This window comes from Neoarius graeffei, chromosome 7 (genome assembly GCF_027579695.1).
Source record: "Neoarius graeffei isolate fNeoGra1 chromosome 7, fNeoGra1.pri, whole genome shotgun sequence".
Classification (NCBI taxonomy): domain Eukaryota; kingdom Metazoa; phylum Chordata; class Actinopteri; order Siluriformes; family Ariidae; genus Neoarius; species Neoarius graeffei.
This window is the reverse complement of record NC_083575.1, coordinates 72,945-100,097: the sequence shown is the minus strand read 5'-3', so window position 1 is coordinate 100,097 and position 27,153 is coordinate 72,945. Positions and strand designations below refer to the sequence as shown.

The 27,153-nt window shown below is 41.4% G+C and overlaps 1 protein-coding gene across 1 annotated transcript in view; it reads right to left on the bottom strand.

Moving 5' to 3' along the window:
• LOC132888988 (histone-lysine N-methyltransferase PRDM9-like) overlaps positions 1-27,153 on the bottom strand; it is a 60,746-nt gene that overhangs the window by 9,972 nt on the left and 23,621 nt on the right. Inside the window, exons 4-5 of the mRNA XM_060925085.1 lie at positions 1,655-1,722; positions 1,306-1,484 (exon numbers count right to left, since the gene is read on the bottom strand). Coding sequence (XP_060781068.1) covers positions 1,306-1,484; positions 1,655-1,722 — 247 coding nt within the window. The remainder of the gene's footprint in view (positions 1-1,305; positions 1,485-1,654; positions 1,723-27,153) is intronic.

Below are 27,153 nucleotides of genomic sequence, written 5' to 3'. Positions count from 1 at the left end.
GGATCGGTGCAGCCTCCGCAGTGATGCGGTCGCTTTACTGGTCCGTCGTGGTAAAGAAGAAGCTGAGCCAAAAGGCGAAGCTCTCAATTTACTGGTCGATCTATGTTCCGACTCTCACCTATGGTCATGAGCTTTGGGTAATGACCGAAAGAACAAGATCGCGGATACAAGTGGCCGAAATGAGTTTCCTTCGCAGGGTGGCTGGGCGCTCCCTTAGAGATAGGGTGAGAAGCACAGTCACTCGGGAAGAGCTCGGAGTAGAGCCGCCGCTCCTCCACATCGAGAGGAACCAGCTGAGGTGGCTCGGGCATCTTTTTCGGATGCCTCCTGGATGCCTCCCTGGGGAGGTGTTCCAGGCATGTCCCCCCGGGAGGAGGGGATCTGCTCATTGATCTGCAAGGAAATGCTGCATTAAGAGAGCATTTTGAGACAACTGACCCTGCTACTTTCTGGTTACAGACTGTTTCTGAGAGTGTGTTCCCTGGTCTAACCAAAGGAGCACTGCACACCTTGACTATGTTTGGATTGACTTACAGCTGTGAGTCAGCTTTTTCCACTATGAACATTGTCAAAACCAAGTACCGTTCTAGGCTCAACAATGAACACCTACATATCTGCATGAGAATGGCACTAACTCCATTCCAACCAAGATTTAAATTACTGGCAGGTCAGCCACATGCCCATTTTTTTCATTAAGAAAAGTAAAAGAAGAAGAATTAAAAGAGAAAAGTTCAAAGAAAAATGTTCTGTTTGCATTCCCCCCCCCCAAAAAAAAAGCCACTTGTTTTCTGAAGATGTGGACTTTTTTTTCTTGAAAAGTAGGCCCTTATTTTTTAGGCTGGGACCTCCTTATTTTAAGAAAAAGGAGAGAAAATGTTAAGTCAATGCTCTGTTTGAACTTTTTAGTTAATGTTTTCTGAGTTGACTTTTTTACTTTAAGTGTAGGCCTTCAATTCTTCAGGTTGGGACCTCTTTAAGAGAAAAAGGAGTTATTCCACTCTGCACTTTTTTATTTTATTCTGAGGTTTCTGTTTTCTTTAATCTGAAATAAAGGCCTTGAATTTATTTTCCTGGGACTACTTTTATTTATGGTAAAAGAGATAGTTGTGCACTCAGTTCATTTCCTGCATTGGAAATTAACAATAAATATTGTTGAAACCATATGTAAATGTGGACATAGGGGAAGGCTATAAGACACAAGCTGGACTTCGGTTCGGACCTTCTACTTGGACAAAACTTAATAACTGGACCTCAGTGACTTAATTGAATACCCCTGCTCTATAACCTCTTAGACAAAAGTAACACCTTGCTGTCTGGTTGTTCCTGTAGGTGCAGGACTGAGTTCTTTGGTGTACTCCTCTCCATACCACACCAAGAGCTCCTGTCCTGGGTTAATGGATCGACAGCAACGATACAGAATTCCCCCTTGATACTCAAATGCCACAAGATTCTGTTCTTCTTCATTACGGGCACAATTCACATACCTAAAAGAGTGAGGCAACATTTCAGAAAAAGGTAAAAAATTAAATCAGAGTTACAGACTTGGAGAAAGCATGGTGTAGATATTAATGACATGAAGATAAAGTTCTTCCAACAAATGAGGAGCTGTAAAATCAAATCACTAAAATGACCCAACAGCTAGTGTACTGCTCACCTCATCCAATTCACATGCGTCTCTCTTTTGGCATCGATGTATTCTTCACACTGTATGCTCCTGAATACCTGTAGAAAAATATCACATTTACTTTTTTTTTTTTTTTACACGAAATCAATACAGTGGGGCAAAAAAGTATTTAGTCAGCCACCAATTGTGCAAGTTCTCCCACTTAAAAAGATGAGAGAGGCCTGTAATTTTCATCATAGGTACACTTCAACTATGAGAAACAGAATGGGGGGAAAGAATCCAGGAAATCACATTGTAGGATTTTTAATGAATTAATTGGTAAATTCCTCAGTAAAATAAGTATTTGGTCACCTACAAACAAGCAAGATTTCTGGCTCTCACAGACCTGTAACTTCTTTAAGAGGCTCCTTTATCCTCCACTCGTTACCTGTATTAATGGCACCTGTTTGAACTCGTTATCAGTATAAAAGACACCTGTCCACAACCTCAAACCGTCACACTCCAAACTCCACTATGGCCAAGACCAAAGAGCTGTCAAAGGACACCAGAAACAAAATTGTAGACCTGCACCAGGCTGGGAAGACTGAATCTGCAATAGGTAAGCAGCTTGGTATGAAGAAATCAACTGTGGGAGCAATTATTAGAAAATGGAAGACATACAAGACCACTGATAATCTCCCTCGATATGGGGCTCCATGCAAGATCTCACCCCGTGGAGTCAAAATGATCACAAGAACGATGAGCAAAAATCCCAGAACCACACAGGGGGACCTAGTGAATGACCTGCAGAGAGCTGGGACCAAAGTAACAAAGGCTACCATCAGTAACACACTACGCCGCCAGGGACTCAAATCCTGCAGTGCCAGACGTGTCCCCCTGCTTAAGCCAGTACATGTCCAGGCCTATCTAAAGTTTGCTAGAGAGCATTTGGATGATCCAGAAGAGGATTGGGAGAATGTCATATGGTCAGATGAAACCAAAATAGAACTTTTTGGTAAAAACTCAACTTGTGTTTGGAGGAGAAAGAATGCTGAGTTGCATCCAAAGAACACCACACCTACTGTGAAGCATGGGGGTGGAAACATCATGCTTTGGGGCTGTTTTTCTGCAAAGGGACCAAGACGACTGATCCGTGTAAAGGAAAGAATGAATGCGGCCATGTATCATGAGATTTTGAGTGAAAACCTCCTTCCATCAGCAAGGGCATTGAAGATGAAACGTGGCTGGGTCTTTCAGCATAACAATGATCCCAAACACACCGCCCGGGCAACGAAGGAGTGGCTTCGTAAGAAGCATTTCAAGGTCCTGGAGTGGCCTAGGCAGTCTCCAGATCTCAACCCCATAGAAAATCTTTGGAGGGAGTTGAAAGTCCGTGTTGCCCAGCAACAGCCCCAAAACATCACTGCTCTAGAGGAGATCTGCATGGAGGAATGGGCCAAAATACCAGCAACAGTGTGTGAAAACCTTGTGAAGACTTACAGAAAATGTCTTACCTCTGTCATTGCCAACAAAGGGTATATAACAAAGTATTGAGATGAACTTTTGTTATTGACCAAATACTTATTTTCCACCATAATTTGCAAATAAATTCTTTAAAAATCAGACAGACAATGTGATTTTCTGGATTTTTTTTCCTCATTTTGTTTCTCAAAGTTGAGGTATACCTATGATGAAAATTACAGGCCTCTCTCATCTTTTTAAGTGGGAGAACTTGCACAATTGGTGACTGACTAAATACTTTTTTGCCCCACTGTATATGGCTTTAAATGAGGTTTACAGAAACAAGAACAATGGCTCACGCCAATATTATTAAGCCTCACGAAGGCTGAATTAAAGGTTTTTGACTGTATCGTAAGATTCACAAAACAGCTGACAAGCTCCGAGATGAATTTAGTAACTATAGGAAAATGCAGGCAAGGCTTTATCATAATTTAGGCAAAGGAAAGGTTTCTCATAAAAGGCTTTACTTCTGACATGGCAAAGCTGTGCTGTGAATCAGACCTCTCTGATAAATATCTGTCCCTTGTGTTTTGGTCTCTAAACAGACACAGGCATGCAAACTGGTCAGGGGTGAAAAAGGTGAGAAGGATGCACGGGGACACGGCACGCGCGCAAAAGTACATTTCGTAGTCAACGTTACAAAAAAAATTGCAACCAGTGACATCTTGAATTTAATACAGTACAAAATAACTTTCCATAAACATGTCTTAATAAGTTACTGTTGAGTGGCCGGTAAATTGTACCATTTATTTGTCAGTGGCCGGTAAAGTTTGATATTTTGTGAAGTTAATTTTCACCCGTGTACAACACAGTGGGCTATTTACAAAAAGGTATATATTACTGCCTGTGCTATCTAACAGACCTACCCCAGAGGACACACCTGGCCAATCCCTGTCTGTCAATTTTCTTAAAGACATCACCTATGTGAAATCAGGGGCGGATCTAGAAAAATATTTATGGGGTGGCAAGAGGGGGGCAGGAATTTTTGAGGGGTGGCAACGTATTACAGACATGTATATATACTGAATTTAATCACAGTTTGACGACAAATAGTATGTACACACTACAAAAGGGCACAGACTGCCATTTACAAACTCATACAGATAAACTTAATCTCATGCCTTTATTGTTCACGAAGAACACACATTCTCAGATGAGGTCTATACCGTTTCTGGACAGTTTTATACTGTATATGCAAAAGAACAGACACTAAAAAACAACAATAACACTGCTTCAAGTTCAGCATGATTTAAGCCATTTACACCAGTGTCACATTTTATAGTTTTTTTCCCTCACGCTTTGTAAAGGCTCACCAGTGAGCATAACATGAACTTGTCATGCCTACAACAGCTGAATGCGGCGATTTCCATGTTGCTCAGCAAAACGCTTTACAAATTTATCAAGATCTAATGCTTTTGTGCGCTTTGATTCAATGCTGAGTACAGCCAAACTTGATAGTCTCTTTTCTGTCATAGTCAACCGCAAATAAGTCTTTATGAGCCTGAGAGATGAAAAACTTCGTTCACAGGATGCTCACAGGCAAGACAACCGCTATTTTACACAACCTGAACAACTCAAAAAAAACCAACATCATCATCTTGGTATGGGTCCAAAAACAGTGAACTCCATGAGAGTGGTAGGACTCTCCTGTTCCCCCTTTTTTCTGTCTAGTACTCTCCTCGTCTGATGTAACTCATGTTTAAGATCCTCAATATTTGAATCATAAGCTTCAGCCAATAGCAATGTTTTCCTTGACAGACGGTGAATCAATATTAACTTTTGTGGCCGACTTTACACAAAACTAATGTCAGACCTAGCTAACATTAGGCCCAAAAAAAAAAAAAAAAAAAAGTGTGTTTCAGGTAACATGAAATACTAAAATAAGGTCGGTAGGTAGGAAATTTTTTTTTCTTAATTTGTTTTATTTTGTTCGAAAAAATTAACACAAGTAAACATCTTACAAAATAGTATTTTGGCACAGAATCCTTTATACCACACATCATAATAAAATAAGTGTTTTAAATCTTTAAACGAATAAAAAAAAATATCGCAAGAGTTCGAGTTATGATCTGCGGAAGCGTATTGCTGCCACACTCAAAAAAAAAAAAAAATTGGCTTAGACTCAAGTAATTACGTGAAAAGATATTGTTAACAGAATTATCACGTTTTTACAATATATTTATCATGTAATAACATAACACGTAATTTCATGATATTTTCATGTGATAATGTGAAAACACCTTATCAAGAAATAACGTGAAAATATGGTTTAACGTCCTAGGCTAGGCTACTTCCATTAAAAGCAGACGGCCTCGCCTAGCCTACTGTAGAACTTGGGTCGAGCAAAAACACGGAGCAAAAACATGGCTGAATCCTGAATGACTCCTATTTGTATAAATAGGGGACTACATAGGCGGCAAAATGTAGTGTTTTTCCCTGCCATGGAAGTGCACTTGTATACTGAAGAGGAAGCAATTTGCATTACAGCCAGGAAGGCTGATAGAAGTGGCAAAACATTTTACTTTTTATCGTTTCTTTCACAACTTGAATGCGTTGAAACAAAAAAATTATGACAAACTAACGCTGCTTACACTAAAATATCGAGGGAAATTTGTAATAAAAACTTTACGGTCGGCAATTTCGACGCGGAAATTCTCGATCGGTCGGGTTACCGGAAACACACTTTTTTTTTTTGCCTTACATGTATAGTTAGCTAAATAACCTTCTCCAACCTGATTTTTATCCTCTCAAAATCAGCATCGCAACTATGCTAGCACTGTTCATTCATTATAATTTCATTTTTTGATAGATAGTTAATCAGCTTTTACCCCTTTCCTCCCGTGTCTCCTTTCCTCGCGACTCCTGGCTCCCTCGCTTCGCGCCTCTCAATTTTCCAAAACAACCAATCTCTGGCGTTATCTCGTGCTGCATTCGCCACAGTCGGACATTGGAAATTCGCGCACATAAATGTCAAATTGGCCGTAATTTTTCTTTGAATTCGTCGCTGCCAACTGGGGTAGCAGCAGGGGTGGCAAGGCTTTCTTTTAGAGTGGCATATGCCACCCCGGTAGATCCGCCCATGGTTATTCACCCCCGAGCGCGCTGGAAACTGTTCCATTGGTATTCAGATTCAGTCGCGAGATGAGGTTGCCAGATCTCTCTATAAAAAGGTGACTTTGCGGTCTGAATCTGTGGAATATTCGTAAGCGAGGACTGGCAACCAGCAGTGGGTTGTGCACCAGCTGATCAGAACTCCAATGGAAAAGAAGCGTGTTAGTAACTGTTTATCTTGATTGGCTGTAACCTTGTAAGTGAAATGTTTGGCAACAATAGCGTTGTAGCCTGCCTACCCCCCCAAAAAAAAACCTCTTCGGATCTACACGATTCACACAAGTGACCTATTTTGGGACCAAAACAGCGAATTTCGCCGAAAGGTGAGGAGTTCGCATGTGTGCAGACAGCTACAAAAATACACAACTTTAAAAGTCAGTTCTGTCTCTAAATGGGTTTTATATAAAATATTTTGATCTGTACAAGTAATATTCATTTGGGCACCAATGTTGTTTTAGTTCAGTGTAGCAGTGTTCATCTTTAATTTAAATGATTTTAAATTTACTTTTCGTCTTGTGTCCTGAAAATAGTAGTTACATTTTAGTCCTTTTTTTGGTCAAGATTTCATCAATGGAACTCAATTTTAATTTTAGTCTAATTCTATCAATGTTTTAATCATAATTTCCTCAGATAGTTGCATGGTACTTGTAAAATATGCCCTGCAGTTTTAAGAGGGCCTGTTGCAGCAGGGGTTTAGCCGGATTCCCCCCCAGCATATGGCTGGTTTTGTCACTATGCAGAAGTTACAGTACTCAGCATAAATGAGTACACCCCCTTTGAAAAGTAACATTTTAAACAATCTCAATGAACACAAACAATTTCCAAAATGTTGACAAGACAAAGTTTAATATAACATCTGTTTAACTTATAACGTGAAAGTAAGGTTAATAATATAACTTAGATTACACTATTTTTTTCAGTTTTACTCAAATTAGGGTGGTGCAAAAATGAGTACACCCCACAACAAAAACTACTACATCTAGTACTTTGTATGGCCTCCATGATTTTTAATGACATCACCAAGTCTTCTAGGTATGGAATGAACAAGTTGGCGATATTTTGCAACATCAATCTTTTCCCATTCTTCAACAATGACCTCTTTTAGTGACTGGATGCTGGATGGAGAGTGGTGCTCAACTTGTCTCTTCAGAATTCCCCAAAGAAAATAAATTTCTTTACACCACAAAGGTGAAGGCTACAAGATGATCAGCAAAGCTTTACTTATCAGTCAGAATACTGTAGCAAAAGTGGTACAAAAATTTAAGAAAGATGGAACTGCAACCATCTCACAGAGACGTCCAGGTTGTCCACAGAAGTTAACACCTCGACAGGAGCGTCTTCTGATGAGAAGGGTTGAAGAAAATTGGCATACAAGTTCACTGCAGTTACCTAAAAAAGTAGAAAGCCAAACTGGGGTGACTATTTCCGGTGACACAATACGGCGTACACTGCAGAGGAATGGCATGCATGGATGCCGTCCACGAAAGAAGCCTCTCCTAAAGCCCAGGCACAAAAAAGCCCGGCTAGAGTTTGCCAGGGCCTATGCTGACAAAGATGAAGCCTACTGGGTCTCTATACTCTGGAGTGAGGAGACCAAGATGAATGTTTTTGGAACTGATGGCTTCAAAACTGTATGGTGTCGCAAAGGTGAGGAATACAAAGAAAAATGCATGGTGCCTACAGTGAAACATGGTGGTGGCAGTGTCCTTATGTGGGGCTGCATGAGTGCTGCTGGTGTCGGGGAGCTGCATTTCATTGATGGCATCATGAATTCACAGATGTATTGCTCTATACTGAAATAGAAGATGCTACCATCACTCCGTGCCCTTGGTCATCGTGCACTTTTCCAACATGGCAATGATCCTAAACACACATCTAAGGCCACTGTTGGATTTCTGAAGAACAGGGTGAAAGTGATTCAGTGGCCAAGTAGGTCTCCTGATCTGAACCCAATCGAACACCTATGGGGAATTCTGAAGAGACAAGTTGAACATCACTCTCCATCCAGCATCCAGTCACTAAAAGAGGTCATTGTTGAAGAATGGAAAAAGATTGATGTTGCAAAATGTTGCCAACTTGTTCATTCCATGCCTAGAAGACTTGTTGTTGTCATTAAAAATCATGGAGGTCATACAAATGTTACCGGCGCAAGACCTAGGGGAACTCCAAACGGGAGGCGCACCCACTCGTAAAACCCCCAAGGTGTACTAAAAGCAGTGAGGTGACGGCAGCTCTCTTCAACAAAACCCTGGTGGTAGGCACTGCCCTGGTCAAGTATGGAGAACAATGAGTTGCCTCCTAAGTTGTCCAGGAGATCTTGGATGCGTGGAAGTGGATGACGGTCAGGAATGGTTTTGCTGTTCAGCCCACGGAAGTCAACACAGAGCCGCAGGCTCATGTCCTTTTTCCTCACACAGACCACCGGAGAAGAGTAAGCTGAGGTGGATTTTCTGATCCAACCACGGTCAAGCAAGTTCTGAACATAGTCTTTTACCTCTCGATACAAGGGCTTTGGGATGGCATTGTAAGATTTTTGGACAGGTGTTTCATCTGCAAGGTTGAGTCTAAGTTGTAGGTCAGGAATACAACCAATGTCAGCATCGTCTCTGGCAAACACGTCTGACTCATCGAACAACATTTCCTTCACTACTCTCTGTTCATCCTCTGCTAGATGTGATACATCAACAGGGGGGTGCCATGTGTCTTTGATCTTAGGCAAAGTCTGTTTGTCTTGCTCATCGTTCAGGTAAGTCACTGTGTTTATCTGAGCTGAAAAGGTTTGGACACCGTCACGCTGAGTGTGCTCAGGACCCAGGACATGTTTCACATCAGCCACCTCCTCAAGAGTGCCAAGAGTGGTTCTCTGGGTCAGGTAAATGGCATGTTGGGTTGCATTTTGGATGGGAATTTTAATGCATTTTGATGACCCACAAGGAAATGTCAACTAGGAGAGTAAACAGTTCTAGACCCTCAGGGCAGGTGTTTTCCATGAGATGCTGGAACAGCATGGTACGATTCCTTGACAACTCCCTAACCCAGCACCTGATTTCATAGACTCAACCAGCAGGGATAGTGACACCTTTCTTGCCGGAACGCACAGTACACAAGGCTGTCTCGTCAGTGTTGGTGATCTGGAGGGCACAGACTAAAGCCTCGACGGTGTTCTCTGAGACACTCAAAGCATCAGTCAGGATTGCAGTCACATTAAGGGTGTTGTCATGCTCTTTGATGATCTCGGCTAAGACATTGCTACCTAACAAGGGACAGTGACAACTCGGACTGACAAGAAGGGGTACTCTAATAGTCACAGACCCATGGCGCTCACTACAAATCTGCAGGTCAACCTCAGCCCAGCCATCCAGGGGAACTTGTGTACCATTTGCTGCTGACATTTCAAAAGACTGATCGGCAAAGAGGGACTGAAGTGGTTGGATTTTGACATGGGGTGATGCACTGTCTATCCAGGTTTTGCTGACCATCATCACCTGAGCATCTGAGTCTAAAAGCATTTCAATAGGTAGACCGTTGATGTTGCAGGACACAGTACAATGTTTCCCTATGAGCTGTGCAATGCATCTCTTTGGGTCTGGTTGGCATAGTGAGACTGACGGCTTAAGCTTAACTGTGGGCGTAACACTGTTCACGGTCACTGGCTGCCCTTCTCCTGTGACTTCTTCCCATTTCCCGATGACCTTCTTTGTAAACAGCCAATGGCTCGGTGTCCTGCCTGGCCACAGAAAAAACAATGGGGACAGCTCATGGTTCCGCTTGTGACACAGTCCTTGCATCTACCCTTTTTGTCGACTGACAGTGGCTGTGGATGACTGACGGAGGTACCAGGGCCACCAGACTATATGTGTTCTGCCGACCTGTCAACAAGGGTTATGTGTCGGGTCAGCGAAGACACTTGTGCAGTCAGTTGTTTGATAGCATCACGGTTAGCCTGTAACTCGGCATCAACTAGAGTCGGTGTAGTTGTGTCAGTCTGTGCATTACCGTCATGTTGGGCAACACTTACCGTCACTGGTCGGGACTTAGATACGGCACCCAGGCGCTTTAACCTACCTTCTTCCTCAGTCATGGATTTACTCATCTGTTCTAACAGAAAGTCATCACTAATCTGCTGATCAGGAAGAAATGTTTTGATGTCATGTCTAACATACCTATTCCTCTCATTTAGACCTTGGTAGAGTGTGTGTAGAAAGGTACCTTGTACAAGCCTCCTGTCATAGCTAAACTCTATGCCTGGCTGCTGTGACTCAAAAATAACCCTCTGCTTTAATCCCATGAGTCTATACAGAAATTGCTGTGGGCTCTCTCTGTCGTGCTGTCTGGCATTACTTAATTCTTGGAAGAGCTCGGTTACACTTTGATCTCTGATGTGAGAATGGAGGAACCTCTTTAAACCGTTAACTGTTAGGTCATCATGGTTAGTTAACATATCCCTAAATGTACCTGGTTTAATTATTTTAAGAACTGCTCTAATGATCTCGGCCTCACTAAACCCTTCTTGTAAAGCAGTGTCAATCTGCTTACAAAGACCCTTAAAATATATGTCAGAACCTGTATCGGATATCTGACCACCATGCAGTTTACACTCTCTGCGTGGAAGCAGAGCAGTAACATCAGACAACCTTAAAACCTGGTCTGTTACAGTGGAGGATAGGCTTGACCTACCATGGTGGACACTGTGGTTACCAGCAACACTCAGCTGGGCTGGCATCTCCGGAGTGCCAGGGGCATGAATGTCCATGGGTGGCAGACGCGTGTTGCTGTCCATGTGAACGGTGGAAACACAAACCTCACCAGACCTGGTGTCTGTCGATGTCAGTCCATGCAGCAGGTCCTGGAAGGAGAGGAGTTGAGCCATGCCTTCATCTTCCATTGCTTTCAACCTCTCACTCCTGGTGTAGTCCACGATAAAATCATACAGCTCTGGTTCACTGAAGCCCTCAGTGCTCTTGCTGCCATCTTCAATTGAACTGGCAACCAACTGCAGTTGACTGGAACTCAGCACTGGAAGCTTTTTGTTTATCTGGAAGATCAGTATCCGCCGTGGGGTAACTGTGGCCATCGTGATGTCTCACTGGTGACTTTCGCTCTCTGGATGACGCTCAACACAGCAGCCTTCCCTGCAGCTTGGACACCTGGTCTCACCGTCACAGTGACCGCTCACCCTGCTCTTGGATTCTTAATCCCGGACGAGCCCCCGATTGTTACCGGCGCCAGACCTAGGGGAATCTGGGCAGGTAACAAGGCCCACAGGCTGGGTTGCACTGTGGGTTAGATGCAATTCAGATACACAGAAATTACGTCTTGCTCAAGCAAACGGCATTTATTTTCTGAGTGCTCGAGCTACCATCTCCATGGCAACCCACTACAGTGCGACAGTGCAACAGTGCCATCTAGTAGCATGAAAATAAATACATTAGTGGTTAATACCATTAGATTAGATCTAATAAAAAAAAATAAAAAATACGAGGGTGGGGGGGGGGTAACTGTTTTACAAAGCAAGCCATTTTCTATACCTGTCACACAAAGTACTAGATGTAGTAGTTTTTGTTGTGGGGTGTACTCATTTTTGCACCACCCTAATTTGAGTAAAACTGAAAAATGTGTAATCTAAGTTATATTATTAACCTTACTTTCACGTTATAAGTTACAGATGTTATTTTAAACTTTGTCTTGTCAACATTTTGGAAATTGTGTTCATTGAGATATTGTTTAAAATGTCACTTTTCAAAGGGGGTGTACTCATTTACGCTGAGCACTGTATATGGAGTTAGCCACGACTGTAATGGTGATGAGCGCTATTTTCATATGAAGACGTTACTTTGTTCAGACCACTGCCGTGTGTGTCTCCTGACTCATATACCCGTTAGAATCCAGGAGCATTATGAAAGCCATGCGAGCAGGGAAGTGAGCGAGTCTAGCAAACCGGATTCACTCCCGCTTCCCAACTACGGTCAGGAACGTGAAAAAGAGGGAAGGCAACATACTGGAATGGATTTTGCTCAGGATATTTCCCCTAGCTGTAAAAATTCCCTTGAGAAGTAATGCACATTAACATTCTACACTAATGCAAAAGCAGTGTGCAGCAGTGAAACAAAAGCCATGGAAAGGTCAAAAATTAAAGGAGGAGCTAAAAAAACAAACAAACCAGGCATTAGAGGCATCGGCTTCCACATGTTTAAAAAAAAAATAAATCTACAAACTGTTTGGGCATCAGCACCCTGAATTGGCCTGCAATGCCATTTTCAAGGACCAGAATGAAGAGCTTAAAATGGACATTAAAACATAGCTATAGACTAGGCTGTTGCCTCTCGCGGTTACCAGAGGACTAGCCCCCCTGTAACCCTAGCTGTATAGGTGAGAGGCCGAGGGCTATGAAAACGAAGGTCAGCGCCACCCAATGTGCCTGACTGCATGGAGCGGGAAGGACTTTAGAGATGGGCTAGGCTGCATGTTCACTTAAAACTGCTGTGACTTGCCCAACCATAACTGACTATCATATGTACCAGAGATTTCCAAGCTTGTTGGGGCTAAAGCACATCAAAGGTCAAATCAGAACGTCAAGGCACACCAAATTAAAAGTTGGCTATCGATTATGAAGAATGTCACACACATTATGATGGGCTAGAAGGTCATTTGCAAAATTTGACCCAGATTGCACTACAGCAGATTGTCAAATAATTATTAAAACAGATAGGTAAATCAGACAGGCAATTGTATAATTTATTAAAAACGTGAGGCAACGCTCATTACAGTGTTTTCCATGAGTTACCTAGACTGTAGTGATGGAAGCATTTTCAGAACACAAACACCATTTGATTTGAGACTGATAACATTAAGTGTCCACTCCAGCCATCCACTAGTCCAAACACAATACGATGGTTATCAATTTAAAACAGCAAACAGATAACATCAATGGAGAAGTTAGCATTGATAATTAGCATTCATCAACCCTAACCCTACATTTTGTTCAATACAATTTTACAGCTTTCAATTTCAAATGAACACCAAAACATACATATTGGATTTTGACGTTTTTGTATTCTGTAGTGTTACATATCAAGTAGCTGGATCAAATTTAAATCAAACCATTTTTTCCAAACATATTTCATATCTTAGTTTTGTATTTACTGATAATTTTATACGTTTGTATGCTTTAAGGCCTTTAAGCGTGTTACACAGTTTAATTTCATTTTCAAGACCATTCCATAAATTAACCTCCTGTTATAGATATACGCCTCTGTTTCACATTTGTTCTGAACTTTGTTTTAACAAACATATGAGTTCCTCTCAATTCATAAAGACTCTCTCTGATTTGAAAAAAACTCTGAATACAGTCAGGGATAGTTTTGTTTTTGATTTTAAACATAAATTGAGCAATTTTGTAATCCACAAAATCACGAAATTTAAGGCCATTCAAGTTTATAAACAACTGATTGGTTGGTTCACTATAACATACGTTGTGTATGATCCTAATAGCTCTTTTCTGCAATATGATTGTTTTACATGCATTTCCCCAGACCTCCACACAATAAGTTATGTATGGAACAAGCAGAGAATTATAAAGTGCGTGCAATGATTTTTGGCTTAGAATGTGTTTAGTTTTATGAAGTATTGCAATAGACTTGGACATTTTTGTTTTTACATGTTTAACTTGACAGGTAGTGAACTAATGTGGCAAGTGTGTGTGGAAGGAGAAATCATGAGACGGAGAGCTCCACTTTTGAATATAAAAATGTGTCATTGCATATCGTACAATGAAATCGGATGCCATCCTACCAGTGCAACATCTGCTTATTAAAAATAAAGAAATAAAAATGTCCATATAATATATATTAACAACTCAAAAACTCTAAAAAGACATACACGCACAAAACATTCACACACTGCTGTTTTTTTTTTTTTTTAATTGCACGGTCCCTTTAAAACAAGCACTGTTTAGTGCAGTTATGGCTCTGGGGTAGAAGCTCTTTTTCGGTCTATAGACCCCTTACACTGACGACATATTTACGTTAGCAACGGTCACTACCCTACCCTATACCTGGGCGACAAGCAAACTTTGTTTACATACTGTTCACATACTGAAGCCAAGCAAAGATGTCAGATGTCCATTGCTGTTGTCTGAAGAAAACTACAGCCAAAAAAGCTCTACTAACGGATTACTTGGATAATCTTACTTATAAAGAAGTGAAGGATACATGGAAATTAGAGTTTATTAGTGGCTATGATCTGTACAAAATTCCTCAAAACCAATGGAGTGACGGTGCAGATTTGTGGCCTAGTGTTAGCTACCATAACAGCCGCATGTAAATTCCCGTTCCAGCCGCATGCCATGCGACTGCCGTGCAGTTCCCAGCTGAAAGCCAGCAGGCTGCCAGCCAGGGCTCAGACCCCCCTCCCTCTCCTATTTTAATTCTAAACACGCCCATTCATTTGATTCCACGGTGTCGCCATTAGATGGCGCTTCTCTCATAAAAAAAAAGTTACTTGAAATGTGTGAAGCTGTTGTACTGCACTTTATTCTGTTTTTTTTAATGATCTTATGGATTAAAAACATTGAGCTGATGAACCATCTGCAAGTCTTTTTTTGGGGGGTACATCTTACCTTCTCCGAATAAGTAATGGCTACTAAGTGATATTAATTACCTTTGATTAGTGATTACGGTATCAGGTATTACCTACTAGCAAACAAGAGATAATTTTACCCAATTTCAGTGAGAAAGTAGCTGTTGAATAGATACATAAATGTGAGGTAAATTTTACCCAATTTAAGTATTTCATAGCTTTTTCTCATCTCATCTCATTATCTCTAGCCGCTTTATCCTGTTCTACAGGGTCGCAGGCAAGCTGGAGTCTATCCCAGCTGACTACGGGCGAACGGCGGGGTACACCCTGGACAAGTCACCACGTCATCACAGGGCTGACACATAGACACAGACAACCATTCACACTCACATTCACACCTACGGTCAATTTAGAGTCACCAGTTAACCTAACCTGCATGTCTTTGGACTGTGGGGGAAACCGGAGCACCCGGAGGAAACCCACCCGGACACGGGGAGAACATGCAAACTCCGCACAGAAAGGCCCTCGAACCCGGACCTTCTTGCTGTGAGGCGACAGCACTAACCACTACGCCACCGTGCCGCCCTTTCATAGCTTTTTATTTCAGTTATTTTATACTCAATATATGGAATGAAATCTACCCCAAACAAGTCAATGCAAATTGTTACCTCAGATTTATTGGGTAAATTCTATAGGTTACTTTTTTCAGTGCACTGTAAGAAGTGATTTTGGAGAGTGGTAAATATAATCTAAGCAAACCAGATAAAATTTACTCGATTATTGCAGTCAGCCAAGGAATATTTAGGAATTATTGCAGTCAGCCAGGGAACTCTCGGACTGCCATCTTCCTCTCTCCGGCTGTTACGGTAGTTTAGTGAGCTACGGTATACCGTAAAACAGGTTAATTACTTGAAATGTTGTGTGAAGCTGTTGTACTGCACTTTATTTTGTGTTTTTTGATCATTTGGTGCATCATTGCTGCATATAAACAAGGCAGTTATGGTAGATTCACCTGGACTGCAGATTTGGTCAGTCCAGAAACAACATTTGAAGCTGTTAGTGAGTTATAAAACAGGTTCATTACTTTAAATGTTGTGTGAAGCTGTTGTACTGCACTTTATTCTGTGGTTTTTTTTTTGATGATGATTTTATGGATTAAAAACATTGAGATGATGAACCATCTGAAAGTCTTTTTTTGGGGGGGGTACATCTTACCTTCTCCGAATAAGTAATGGTTACTACTGTAAGTGATATTAATTACCTTTGATTAGTAATTATCAGGTATTACCTACTAGCAAACAAGAGATAATTTTACCCAATTTCAATGAGAAAGTAGCTGTTGAATAGATACATGAGGTAAATTTTACCCAATTTATTTAAGTATTTCATAGCTTTTTATTTCAGTTATTTTATACTCAATATATGGAATGAAATCTACCCCAAACAAGTCAATGCAAATTGTTACCTCAGATTTATTGGGTAAATTCTATACGGTAGGTTACTTTTTTCAGTGCAGGAGCAGGCAAAACTGCGGGTCTTGGTAGTCTGGTGGTTACTGCACGTCTTGTACCGGTAACTCCTGAAACATGGTTCGATTTTTGCCTTGGGTTTTTCACCCTCACTCCTCTCTCCCTGTTTTCTGCCAACCTCTATACCAGCTACTGTTAAACAAAGGCAAACTCGCTCAAAAATAAATATTTAAAAAAAGTGACTCTTGCAATGAAGCACTGTGCACTTTTTAGTGTTACATGTAGGTCCTGCTTTCAAATAGGCTAGACAATATTAAATAGTGGCAATGTTGGGATGACTGAAAACGGACTTTTTTTTGCTTATAAGACTTTACTAACTACTGAAATCTATTACAAGTTGAATGTAGCCACTGATTACTGTTTCATGAAGTAGGCCTTATAGGGCACACTAAACAACATGCTTGTGATGAAAGAACCGTATAGCTTAATTGTTTGAATCAGTGTATCATTCGTTCTTTCTATTTTCAAATGGCAATCAAAAATAAAAAAATTAAAGGGTGACTGGTTATTTGTTTTTATTTTAACACAAAAAATGAAAAAATGACTGGTTTTTCATATTTATTTTTATATGAGCCTAAAATTGAAATGAAAAACAAGTCATTTTTTTTAATTTTTTGATTGCCAATTAAAAATGGAAAGAACGAATGATACACAATCCATGTATCATTCGTTCTTTCTTTTTTTCAGTAATATGCAATGACTCGGCCATGCTCTTTCTTTAGTGTAATAAGAGACAGTAGAGAGGTTCATGCCATTTGTCTATTTCTTTTAAAATGTGCACACATACCAGTACAGTGTAATCACAAAACAGTATCGTATTTGAACCGACAAGAGACAGTTACCATATCATTTCCCACTATGCCCTCCTTTGTTCCTAATAACCAGATTTATCACGTTTAATTATTAACAATTATAATAATAATAATAAATCAATATAAAACCCCGACATCTACAGAAGATTTTCAACAAATAGGGGGCAGGGAAGCTCGCACACTCCAGCAGCGAGTGATCTGTGATGAGATGATTTTGAGAAGCCAAAAAAAAAAAATGCTCAACACCAGCAAATGTGGATTAAAGCAGAAAATTTCGTTAGGTAAAATCATTTTAGAAATCATTACATTCTTGTTTTTTCAATAAAAAATATATTTTTTAACTTTATAATGCTTAGTTACGGTACGTGCCGGGGCTCTGTCAGTCATTGATAGCCCAACTAATCACATCGCTGTGGTTCTTTTCCTGATCCTTGGCATTGGTTTTTTTTTTCTTTGTTGATAATGTGTTACCATATGTGATAAACATGGTTCATTAAAAAGGCCCTGAGATTTTCACTTCTGCTGCATGCCCCCTCCTCTCTGCAAAAATTGTGTAGTCCTCTCAAGGTGCTAACTGTCTCCATTGTATTGTGAACAACCACTCCACCCCCCACTGAGGTTGCTATTCATGAATGGTAATTTGGTTTTAGGTTACACCCCAATTTCAATGACAATTTACTCTGCCAAGCTCACAATGTCAGAGGACAGAGGACTGGAATTAGTGCCCCAAAAAACCCAATTTCAGCTTGGAAAAACTACAGACGGTATAACTTCAGGAAGAAAATAAACATTTATTTCACACTAAGAAAAGCAGGCTCACTACACATGGAGGCTATACAAAGCACAGAAATGTAGCATACAGTTGTCCCATCTAGCAGTTTCCACATTCCCGTGGTGAGTCTTTCCTACGGTACATTTGCCACAGGTGTATTTGTGGCAGCATACACAAAGTTCAGTGCTTCTGTTATTATTGCAGAGTATGCGCACCTGGCACTGTGTCTTTTTCTTCTGAGAAACTTTCATCTCACACTGCTGTTTGTGTTCTTCCCCTTGTGCCTTTTCCTGCAAAAGCCTGTTTTGAAGTTCCTCTGCAACCTCCAGCATGAACAATTGGCGACTTTCTTTGGATCCTGTACATGCTGTGTACAAGACATGTGGATTTGTGACAGCCATGTCAAGCAGGTTGTAAAACACAGCCATGGGCCATCTCCGTGTTCCTGCACGCACCGAGTAGTTGCGTAATATCTGGTCCATGATATCAACGCTGCATTTGAAATGGTTGTAATCAACAACAGTGTTTGGTTTTTGCTTTTGGGTGCCCACAATTTCCACTTTCTGATGCATGGTGCTCAGAAGACAAACAGATATCTTTTTTTTGTTGCAAACACCATCAGCAAGGCACTTCCAGATGTGAACACCCATGTGGAGTACAACTGGCGCCCCGAGGTTTCCTTTGCAGTTACTGGTAGCTCCTGACGATTTTTGTTGATGGTGCCAAGCAGAGTTGTTTTTCGTTGAAGAAGCCTGTTAGCCAGAGAGGTGAAGAAATTGTCCATAGTTACAGTCCTTCCCTGGTCCATACGGTAAATGGTTCCATCAATTTCAAAACAACATTCTCTGATAGCCTCTCTCCCGTTGGACGAGTGGGATCTTTTCCCAAGTAAGGGATGGCATTACACATGTATTTTGTGTCCAGATCTGCTGCAATCCAAAACTTGATTCCAAACTTGTCAGGGTTGGATGCGATGTACTGCAGAAAGGAACAACGAACCTTTGAAAGAATTAACTGCTCATGCATGGTAACATGTTGCCCTGGACTGTAGGACGACACACAATTCTGAACAAACTCCTGCCAGATGTCTGAAATTGCTGCAAATTTGTCCGTTTGTATGCGCTCCTTGCGGGTGTCCTTGTTGTCGAAACGAAGGTACCGCTTTATTTCAAGACAGCGGTTACAGGGCATTATGGCTTTGATATCTGGGTTGCCGAATCTATTGGCCCACATGAGTCGCATGGCACCAATGTAGCCCTTGGCAGCCCTTCGAAAAAGGATTGCGAGGAACGCCATCAGCTCGAAGACACTCATCTGCCAGCTGGGATTTGTTCTACGGCCCTCCTGGACTCTGCAGTCTCTGATGGCCAACAACATGCTGATATCCAACAAATACAGGAAGCTTTGAAGGCGACTCGTGATTTTGCGTGTTGCAAACTCTGTTGGCCTTCCAGATCCATTGAATGCTGTCTGTGGAGTTTCATGAGCAGAAAAGTCTCCAACTTTGTGGTGGAACCACACAGTGCCATCTTTCGCCTTCTCTGTGGATCCAGGTGTTATGCCCACATCTGCAACTTTTTGTTTTTTTATTACAAGGGGGGTTGATGTGCGTTGTGTCTTCCTCCTCATCTGATGTGGCCTCTGTGTCTGAACTGTCCTGCTCAATCACATACTTGGGTTAGGGTTTCCGGAAAGATCCACGTCCTGGCCTAGGCCAAGGCCAAGGCCGTGTTGTGCACTGTCCTTCCCAAGCCTCATCCTCAATGCTCCACAAGTGCCTGGTCAGTACCCTCATCTTATATTTGGGTTATTATTCCATTATTATTTGAGGCTAGGTTTTGGGCTAAGGGCTAAGGCTAGGGGTGAGCTCAGGTTGGGGTTAGATCCAGGATTTGGGGTTAGGGTTAGAACTGATCCTTCTTGGTTGCCTTGGGCCCTGTCCACACGGCAACGGATTCAGGTGACTCCGATACAATTGCTTATCGTTTAGGCCTGGCGTCCACACGGCACCGGCGTTTTGGGTGCCCAAAACGCAATCTTTTTGAGAACGGGTTCCAGAGTGGAAAGATCTGGCAACGTTGCCGTTGTGAAGTCGTCTGGATGAGTAGAACGGATTTGTTTACGATGACGTCACAACCACATGACTGTGAGTGCTTCACGCCGGGTAGAAGTGTAATGAATATCACCAGGAAAAAGCCTTACAGAGCACTAGTGAAAGTGAAACACTAGCTTGGATATTATTATTATTATGTTCAGTGTTAGTTCACAGTAGTAATGCAAGAAGCAGAATAGTGACAGTAATAGTGAAGCAAAAACATGCAATTGTACAAACACTGCAGCTCTACAGCAAAATATTCATTTATGAAATGGTCTGATTCTTAACACCAGTAGTGCCAATGATCTTCTCATTGCGATGCGAGTTGTCAACAAATCCTATAACTTGGTTCATGAAACGCGCTTACAAAACATTTTCACTGTGAATATTTATTGTGTAATGGTGCAAAGTGAGAGAGAGAGAGAGAGAGAGAGAGAGAGAGAGAGAATAGCCCGTAGGGCAGAGTCAATCCCGCTAGCAAAAAGAGCGAAAAAAAGGAGCGATCTCACCTCTTCAGATGATGGTTTAAGTCCGACAATACATTCCTCAAAAAGGGCGTAGAGGAGCAAATTAATCCATCAACGTAGCATTCAATTTATTCCGGACCATTAAAGACGCCGCCTTCCGCGTAGAATCATACATCATCCTCGCCGCCATATTGGATAGGTCAAAGCGGAGAATAAAGATTAGCTGCGTTTAACTGTACCAACAGGTTTACCGTCCAAACGAGATCACATGGGATTACCTTTCACAGGTGAGAAACAACAAATTATTCCATCAACGTGTAGTATTCAATTTATTTCGGACCATTAAAGACGCCGCCTTCCGCGTAGAATCATAGGTCATCCTCGCCGCCATATTGGAAAGGTCAAAGCGGAGAATAAAGATTAGCTGCATTTAACTGTACCAACAGGTTTGCCGTCCAAACGAGATCACATGGGATTACCTTTCACAGGTGAGACTGGAAAAATACTTTTCATTGTATTTGGTCATTATAATGTAATTTTACGAACAGATTTTCCTGACTTTGTGGCTAATATGAAGTCTCGCGCATAACAGTTTATGCGCATGCGTCCTTACTTCTTCCATTGTTCTCGTGTCTCCGAAGGGACCGTCTTACAGCGCCCCTAGAGGTGTGGCATGTGTATTGCATCGTTTTCAGCAAGCGTTGCGTTGCCATATGGAGCTGATATTTTACTGATCGTTGCCCATTTGGACGCGATATATTTTTAAATAACATCTCGTTGCCGTTGTCGTGTGGATGTAGCCTCAGTTGTGACATTGTGAAGTCTGGTTAGGGTTAGAAACAAAGAGGCTATTTCTCAGGTAACACAATAATTAGGCTTCTTTACACAACAATGGGAGGCAGGTAATGGTACATTAGACTTATTCACAAATTTGGGGGGGATTTCATTGCAGACTAAAGTCTGCACTTTGGGCCTTCTAGTGTTAAAAATATGTTGTTAACTCAAAACACTTCTTATTCATTGCAAAACGTTTATTTCAGCGCTGTATACAGGTATTGAGCACACAATGTGACCGCTTTTATGCGGTAGCCTAATAATAATAGAACAACCCGAAAATTGCAGGGTAACCCCAGACCTGCGCAAGTGATGCGCTACTGGCAAAAGAGCCAGCGACGTATGAAAAAAAGACCACACCATGGACCAAATACATATTTTCGGCACGCTGCTCCACCAGTCTGTAATAGTATTTTTCATATGATTACATTACGGTGTAAATGTGGTCTTGAGAAAAAAAAAAATGTTTGCAGACCTTTTGTTAAAATCGCTAAAAGTCATGTTGTAATATTGAAACAATGGGTCTTACAGGGTATACTACAGTATGGCGTCTAACCTTTTGTAATGCGTAACAGCTCGTTTGGCTGGAATGCGCAAGCTGCCCTACCCCCCCCATACAGTGAAAAGGGACCATTCTCACCTGTCTTTGAACAATGCAAAAGGCATCCCCCAGAACATTCAGAACCTGTTTTTCTGTCTCCTGTAAACTGCTAAGAGCAAACACTCAGAACACACACTGAAAAAAATGATACTTTGGATAAACTGTGGAAAAACCGAATTAAATTAAATTGTTGTAATTACAATTTTATTAAGTTGTCTTATATATCTTAAATTTATGATTCAGTTCAGAACTATAAGTTTTCAATTTACTTTAAAATAATGTTTTCTTTCAGTCCAAAGTAAAAACCAGTGGTCAAAAATCTGCAGCCAGATCAACGAGAGACTGAAGCCCCTGAAAGGTTCACCCTGAGTCACAGCACTTTGGCTTTTAGTGACTTTTTTGTATTCGTTTGTTTGTGATAGCACTACTGTTTGTACCTTCAATAAAAATGCACAAATGGCAAACATCTTTCTACTGTCTTTGTTACATTAATAATAGTTCGATTCCGACCCGTGACCTACAGCCTACCGTACTGTAGGTTATTCCCTTCAGATCATCTCTGTGACCATCACAAAGGGAAAAAATCAAACAATAAATTAAATAAATGAATAAAAATTTGTTTAGTGTTCGGTTTTGATTTTGATATCTGTTGTTGATTTCTCTCCTATGACATCCACAAAATCTATGTGAAAGGGGAAGAGGGAGGGGGGGACATGGGGTGTATACTTCAGCTCAATAGAACACCAGGTTTTTTGTAGCCGTTAGCTTGTGCTGTGGAAAAAAATGGCAAAAAAAAAAAAACAAGAAAGCTTACTAAAATTTTTAAAATGAATTCTCCAACTTGTTTTGTAAACCCTTTATTTCTTAACTATTACTTGAATTGATTGCACTTATGTTTGCTGGCACTGCTTTTAAATTATTCTCTTTTTTGGGCTTTTTCCACCTTTATTGGATAGGACAGTGTAGAGACAGGAAATGAGCAGGAGAAAAACAGGGAGGGCTTGGAAAATGACCGCAGGTCGGAATCGAACCCGGGTCCCTGGATTTATGGTATGGCGCCTTATCCACCTGAGCCACGAAGTCCCTGTGTGATCTGATCTCCAATGGTGAAATAAACCGGTTGTGATATGAGTACAGTCTGTTATTTTAGAAGATAAATTTAATATATAATTTAATATATAGCCTAATAAAAAATAATATTTTATAACATCACGACATATTACTGTCTAACTGTTCGTCACTAAAGTGTTTTCTAAGATCATAATATCTGATATTTTTTTTTTACACACACAATAGGCGTGTGTGCGTAAAGTTATAGTAAACCACCCAATGCCTTTTTTTTTTTTTGAGTTGCCGGACCCACCCACCTCCTGCGTTCCGGGACCTCCCACTTCACAAATTAAGCACTGGCTTTTACCCATTAAAAAAAAAAAGTTTCATACATGGTCTTCTAGCCTGAGAGAGGAGTAAATTGCAGGAGGCTGTAGGTCCCGAGTCAGAATCGAACTACGTACCGCACTATCATGAGGCATGCAGTGTGACCCCTGGGCTACCAAGGCGCATATAATCCCTGCCGGTTTCCCTTCACATACCGTACACAAATCACCGGTCAGATCTGTTGAATTAATTTTTAATTATATTGACATTGTGCTGTAACCGATGAGTAATTTCATTTCTATTAGGATTTCCCAGTGTGATTGGCAGCTGCAGCAGTGTTGCGCTTCTTTCAGAAAACATTCAAACTCGCTGTATGAGCGCATTAAAATCTTATGGCTTTTTAACTCACGGTGAAACTCCTCCGGGTTGAATTAACTAACTGAAATCAGCTGTTCTCAGCATTTGATAAACCTGCTTTGTGAAACGGACAATCACTGCTCCTCCCCGTGGAAAAATGAGGGATAGCAGCTGGTTTTCACACAAGCTGCTTAGGGGCGTAACCAGTCAGGACTGCATTGACTACGTCATTGTGGGGGATAAATTATCTACACTGACCAATCGGCAGACAGTCAAGAACCAGTCAGGGGATGCCCAAGGGCCTGCAGAGGGCCAGTCACGGAAACGTGGAACAAATTCAATGGCTGTTATGGCCGTTGCTGTTGTCTGAAGAAAACTACAGCCAAAAAAGCCCTACTAACGGATTACTTGGATAATCTTAGTTATAAAGAAGTGAAGGATACATGGAAATTGGAGTTTATTAGTGGCTATGATCTGTACAAAATTCCTCAAAACCAATGGAGTGACGGTGCAGATTTGTGGCCTAGTGTTAGCTACATGTTGGAATGTACTTTCCTTTTCCGGAAGAATCCGGACACGGAAGAACAGTTAAAAAAAAAAAAAAACTGCACACCCCACTACATAAACAAGAAAACCTGTGTATAGAATTTTTACCGACATCAGCTTCAGGGAACAGAATGCTGCAAAAGCCTGAGCATTTACTCTCAAAGGACTACTACTTGAACTGTGGGCTAGATGGTATTCCCGGCCCGCTATGTCTCAACAACCTCAAGGACATCAAGTTACAGAGCTATTTGCACTCATTTATACATTGATATTTATGATTTGTTAAAAAAGAAACAAATCTCTGAAGTATTATTATTTGTAAAATAACGTTATCTTGCTCTAGACTTTCAAACAATGTTGTAAGATTTTATTTTAATTTTATCTAATAGTGGATGGTACAATAATTACAAATGCAAACAGAATCGGCACATTCCAGTTGCAGCTGTAGTCATATAGCTAACTATAATCATATAGTTAACTACAATCACCCTTGTAATAATAATTTCAATAAACTGTTCATGTTCAGTTCCCTCTTCATTTATTCTCTATTCAAAAAGCACAACTGAGTCACACAGGTTGATAAGTGTGCAACAGACAGTAACAATTTTATCCAAAATAGTTTTTCCTGCGGCAGCATGGTGGTGTAGTGGTTAGCGCTGTCGCCTCACAGCAAGAAGGTCCTGGGTTTGAGCCCCGGGGCCGGCGAGGGCCTTTCTGTGTGGAGTTTGCATGTTCTCCGCGTGGGTTTCCTCTGGGTGCTCCGGTTTCCCCCACAGTCCAAAGACATGCAGGTTAGGTTAACTGGTGACTCTAAATTGACCGTAGGTGTGAATGTGAGTGTGAATGGTTGTCTGTGTCTATGTGTCAGCCCTGTGATGACCTGGCGACTTGTCCAGGGTGTACCCCGCCTTTCGCCCGTAGTCAGCTGGGATAGGCTCCAGCTTGCCTGCGACCCTGTAGAAGGATAAAGCGGCTAGAGATGATGAGATGAATGAGTTTTTCCTGCCTTAGTCGATTTATTTCCATTTCACATGCCTGCAGCTGTTGTAAAGTTCAGTGTGTTTATGTAGAACACAGTCAAACTGTAGGTTCATTACTACACTCTGGCTCCAGGTTGACATCTTGCACAGGACTGAGTTCCTCTGATAACAGAAGCAAAGCTTCAGCGCTTTTTGCTCTTAATCTTTTCTGTTCTTTCAGGATGCATCAGGAGCATGTCGCTCCTTGTTGAGTTTTTTAACGAATTATGTCAGCGTTGTTTGTTTGGTGCCCAATCTGGGTTTTCCATGTCGAACGAGGAAGTTGGTTCATCTGGAAGAAAATCATTTGATTTTGTCTGAACACTTTCATGAAAAAGCTAATTCAAACGTGAGCAGAAATAAAAGGAGATTCTTAAACAAACTCTTCCATACTCTGTTGCGACTGTCTATTTTTTAAAAATACATTTTAAATAGTCGCAAATTTCTCTGCAATTTTCAGGGTTAGCTCCTCTCGCTGTATTCTCTTTAACCACTCATTTCTTCATTGTTCTTGAAGCATTTGCTTCTCTTTGTTAACATTTTTCTTCATAGCAGGGAAATGGTAATATCCTTTATCTATTCCTCGATTTAAATGATTGGAACAACCAAAAACAGCGCAAAAATGAACCATATTTAAGACTGGTTAAGCCTTGCTTACACGAAAACTGGTGTCTTTTCACCTGGGGGTCAATTATCACGTGATGCGTAACATCATGTGCAAGGGGTCTATTTGTCCATTTCTTAATTGACCTGAACTGCCTGCCCAAGGGCAGCAGTTCAAACAGAGAATTTCTGGGGTGGGATGGATCTTTTAATATACTGAGGGTTCTTTTGAAGCAGCAGGAACCGTAAAGCTCTTCCAGGGAGGGAAGAGGGCATCCGATGATCATCTGGGTGGTGGTGACAACCCTCTGGAGAACTTTTCTCTCTGCTCCTGTGCAGCTGACAAACCACACACTGATGCAGTATGTATGTAAGTATGTTCTCTATGGAGCAACAATAGAAGGACACAAGCAGTTTTTGAGGGAGGTCGTTCATCCTGAGGATCATCAGGAAGTAAAGTCTCTGCTGTGTGTTCTTTATCACTTGTGTGGCATTAGAGCTCCAGGTCAGCTCCTCCTCTATGTGCACCCCAAGGAACCAGAAGTCCAGGATCCTCTCCACATATTGCACACTGATGAGAATAGGCTGAAAGTCTTCTTTTTCCTGAAGTCTATGATCAGCTCCTTGGTTTTGGTGGTTGAGGACCAGGTTTGTTGTCTCAGCACCACCCAGACAGCTGCTCAACCTTGTGCTGATAAGCAGACTCCTTCCCCCCAGAGATGAGCCCCACAATGGTAGTATCATCCGCAAATATGATGTCATTACGGGAGTGAGCAGGGTGCAGTTGTAAGTGTAGAAGAACAACTTGTTTAATCCTAGATAAAGCCGTGGCACAGCAGTTATGCTCATATTTACATAGGAATAACATCCATGAAATGTACCAGTCAGGATTTAGACCTCATCATAGCACAGAGACAGCTCTGGTTAAAGTAGTAAACGACCTATTGTTGGTGTCTGATCAGGGCTGTGTCTCGCTACTTGTGTTGCTTGACCTTAGTGCAGCATTTGATACCATTGATCATTCCATTCTTCTGGATAGACTCGAAACTATCAAGGACCACAAAAAGTCAAATGCACACATCGGTACTATAACATCAAAACCGGCGAAGACGGCTGGTTCACTACAGGGCAGCATTGCTTTCAGTCCCTGGCTGTCATGAAGTTGGCTGAGCTGGAGAGGATGGAGCTGCCATTTAGAAACTTTCACGTGATTGTAAAGAAGTTGATCCCACCCCAGCTATCAACTTATGACCTGCTGGAAGCCTCAGGTCACGAAGACCATTTTTCATGGACCATTCAGACTCATCTGATGATGAATGTAATGAGGAC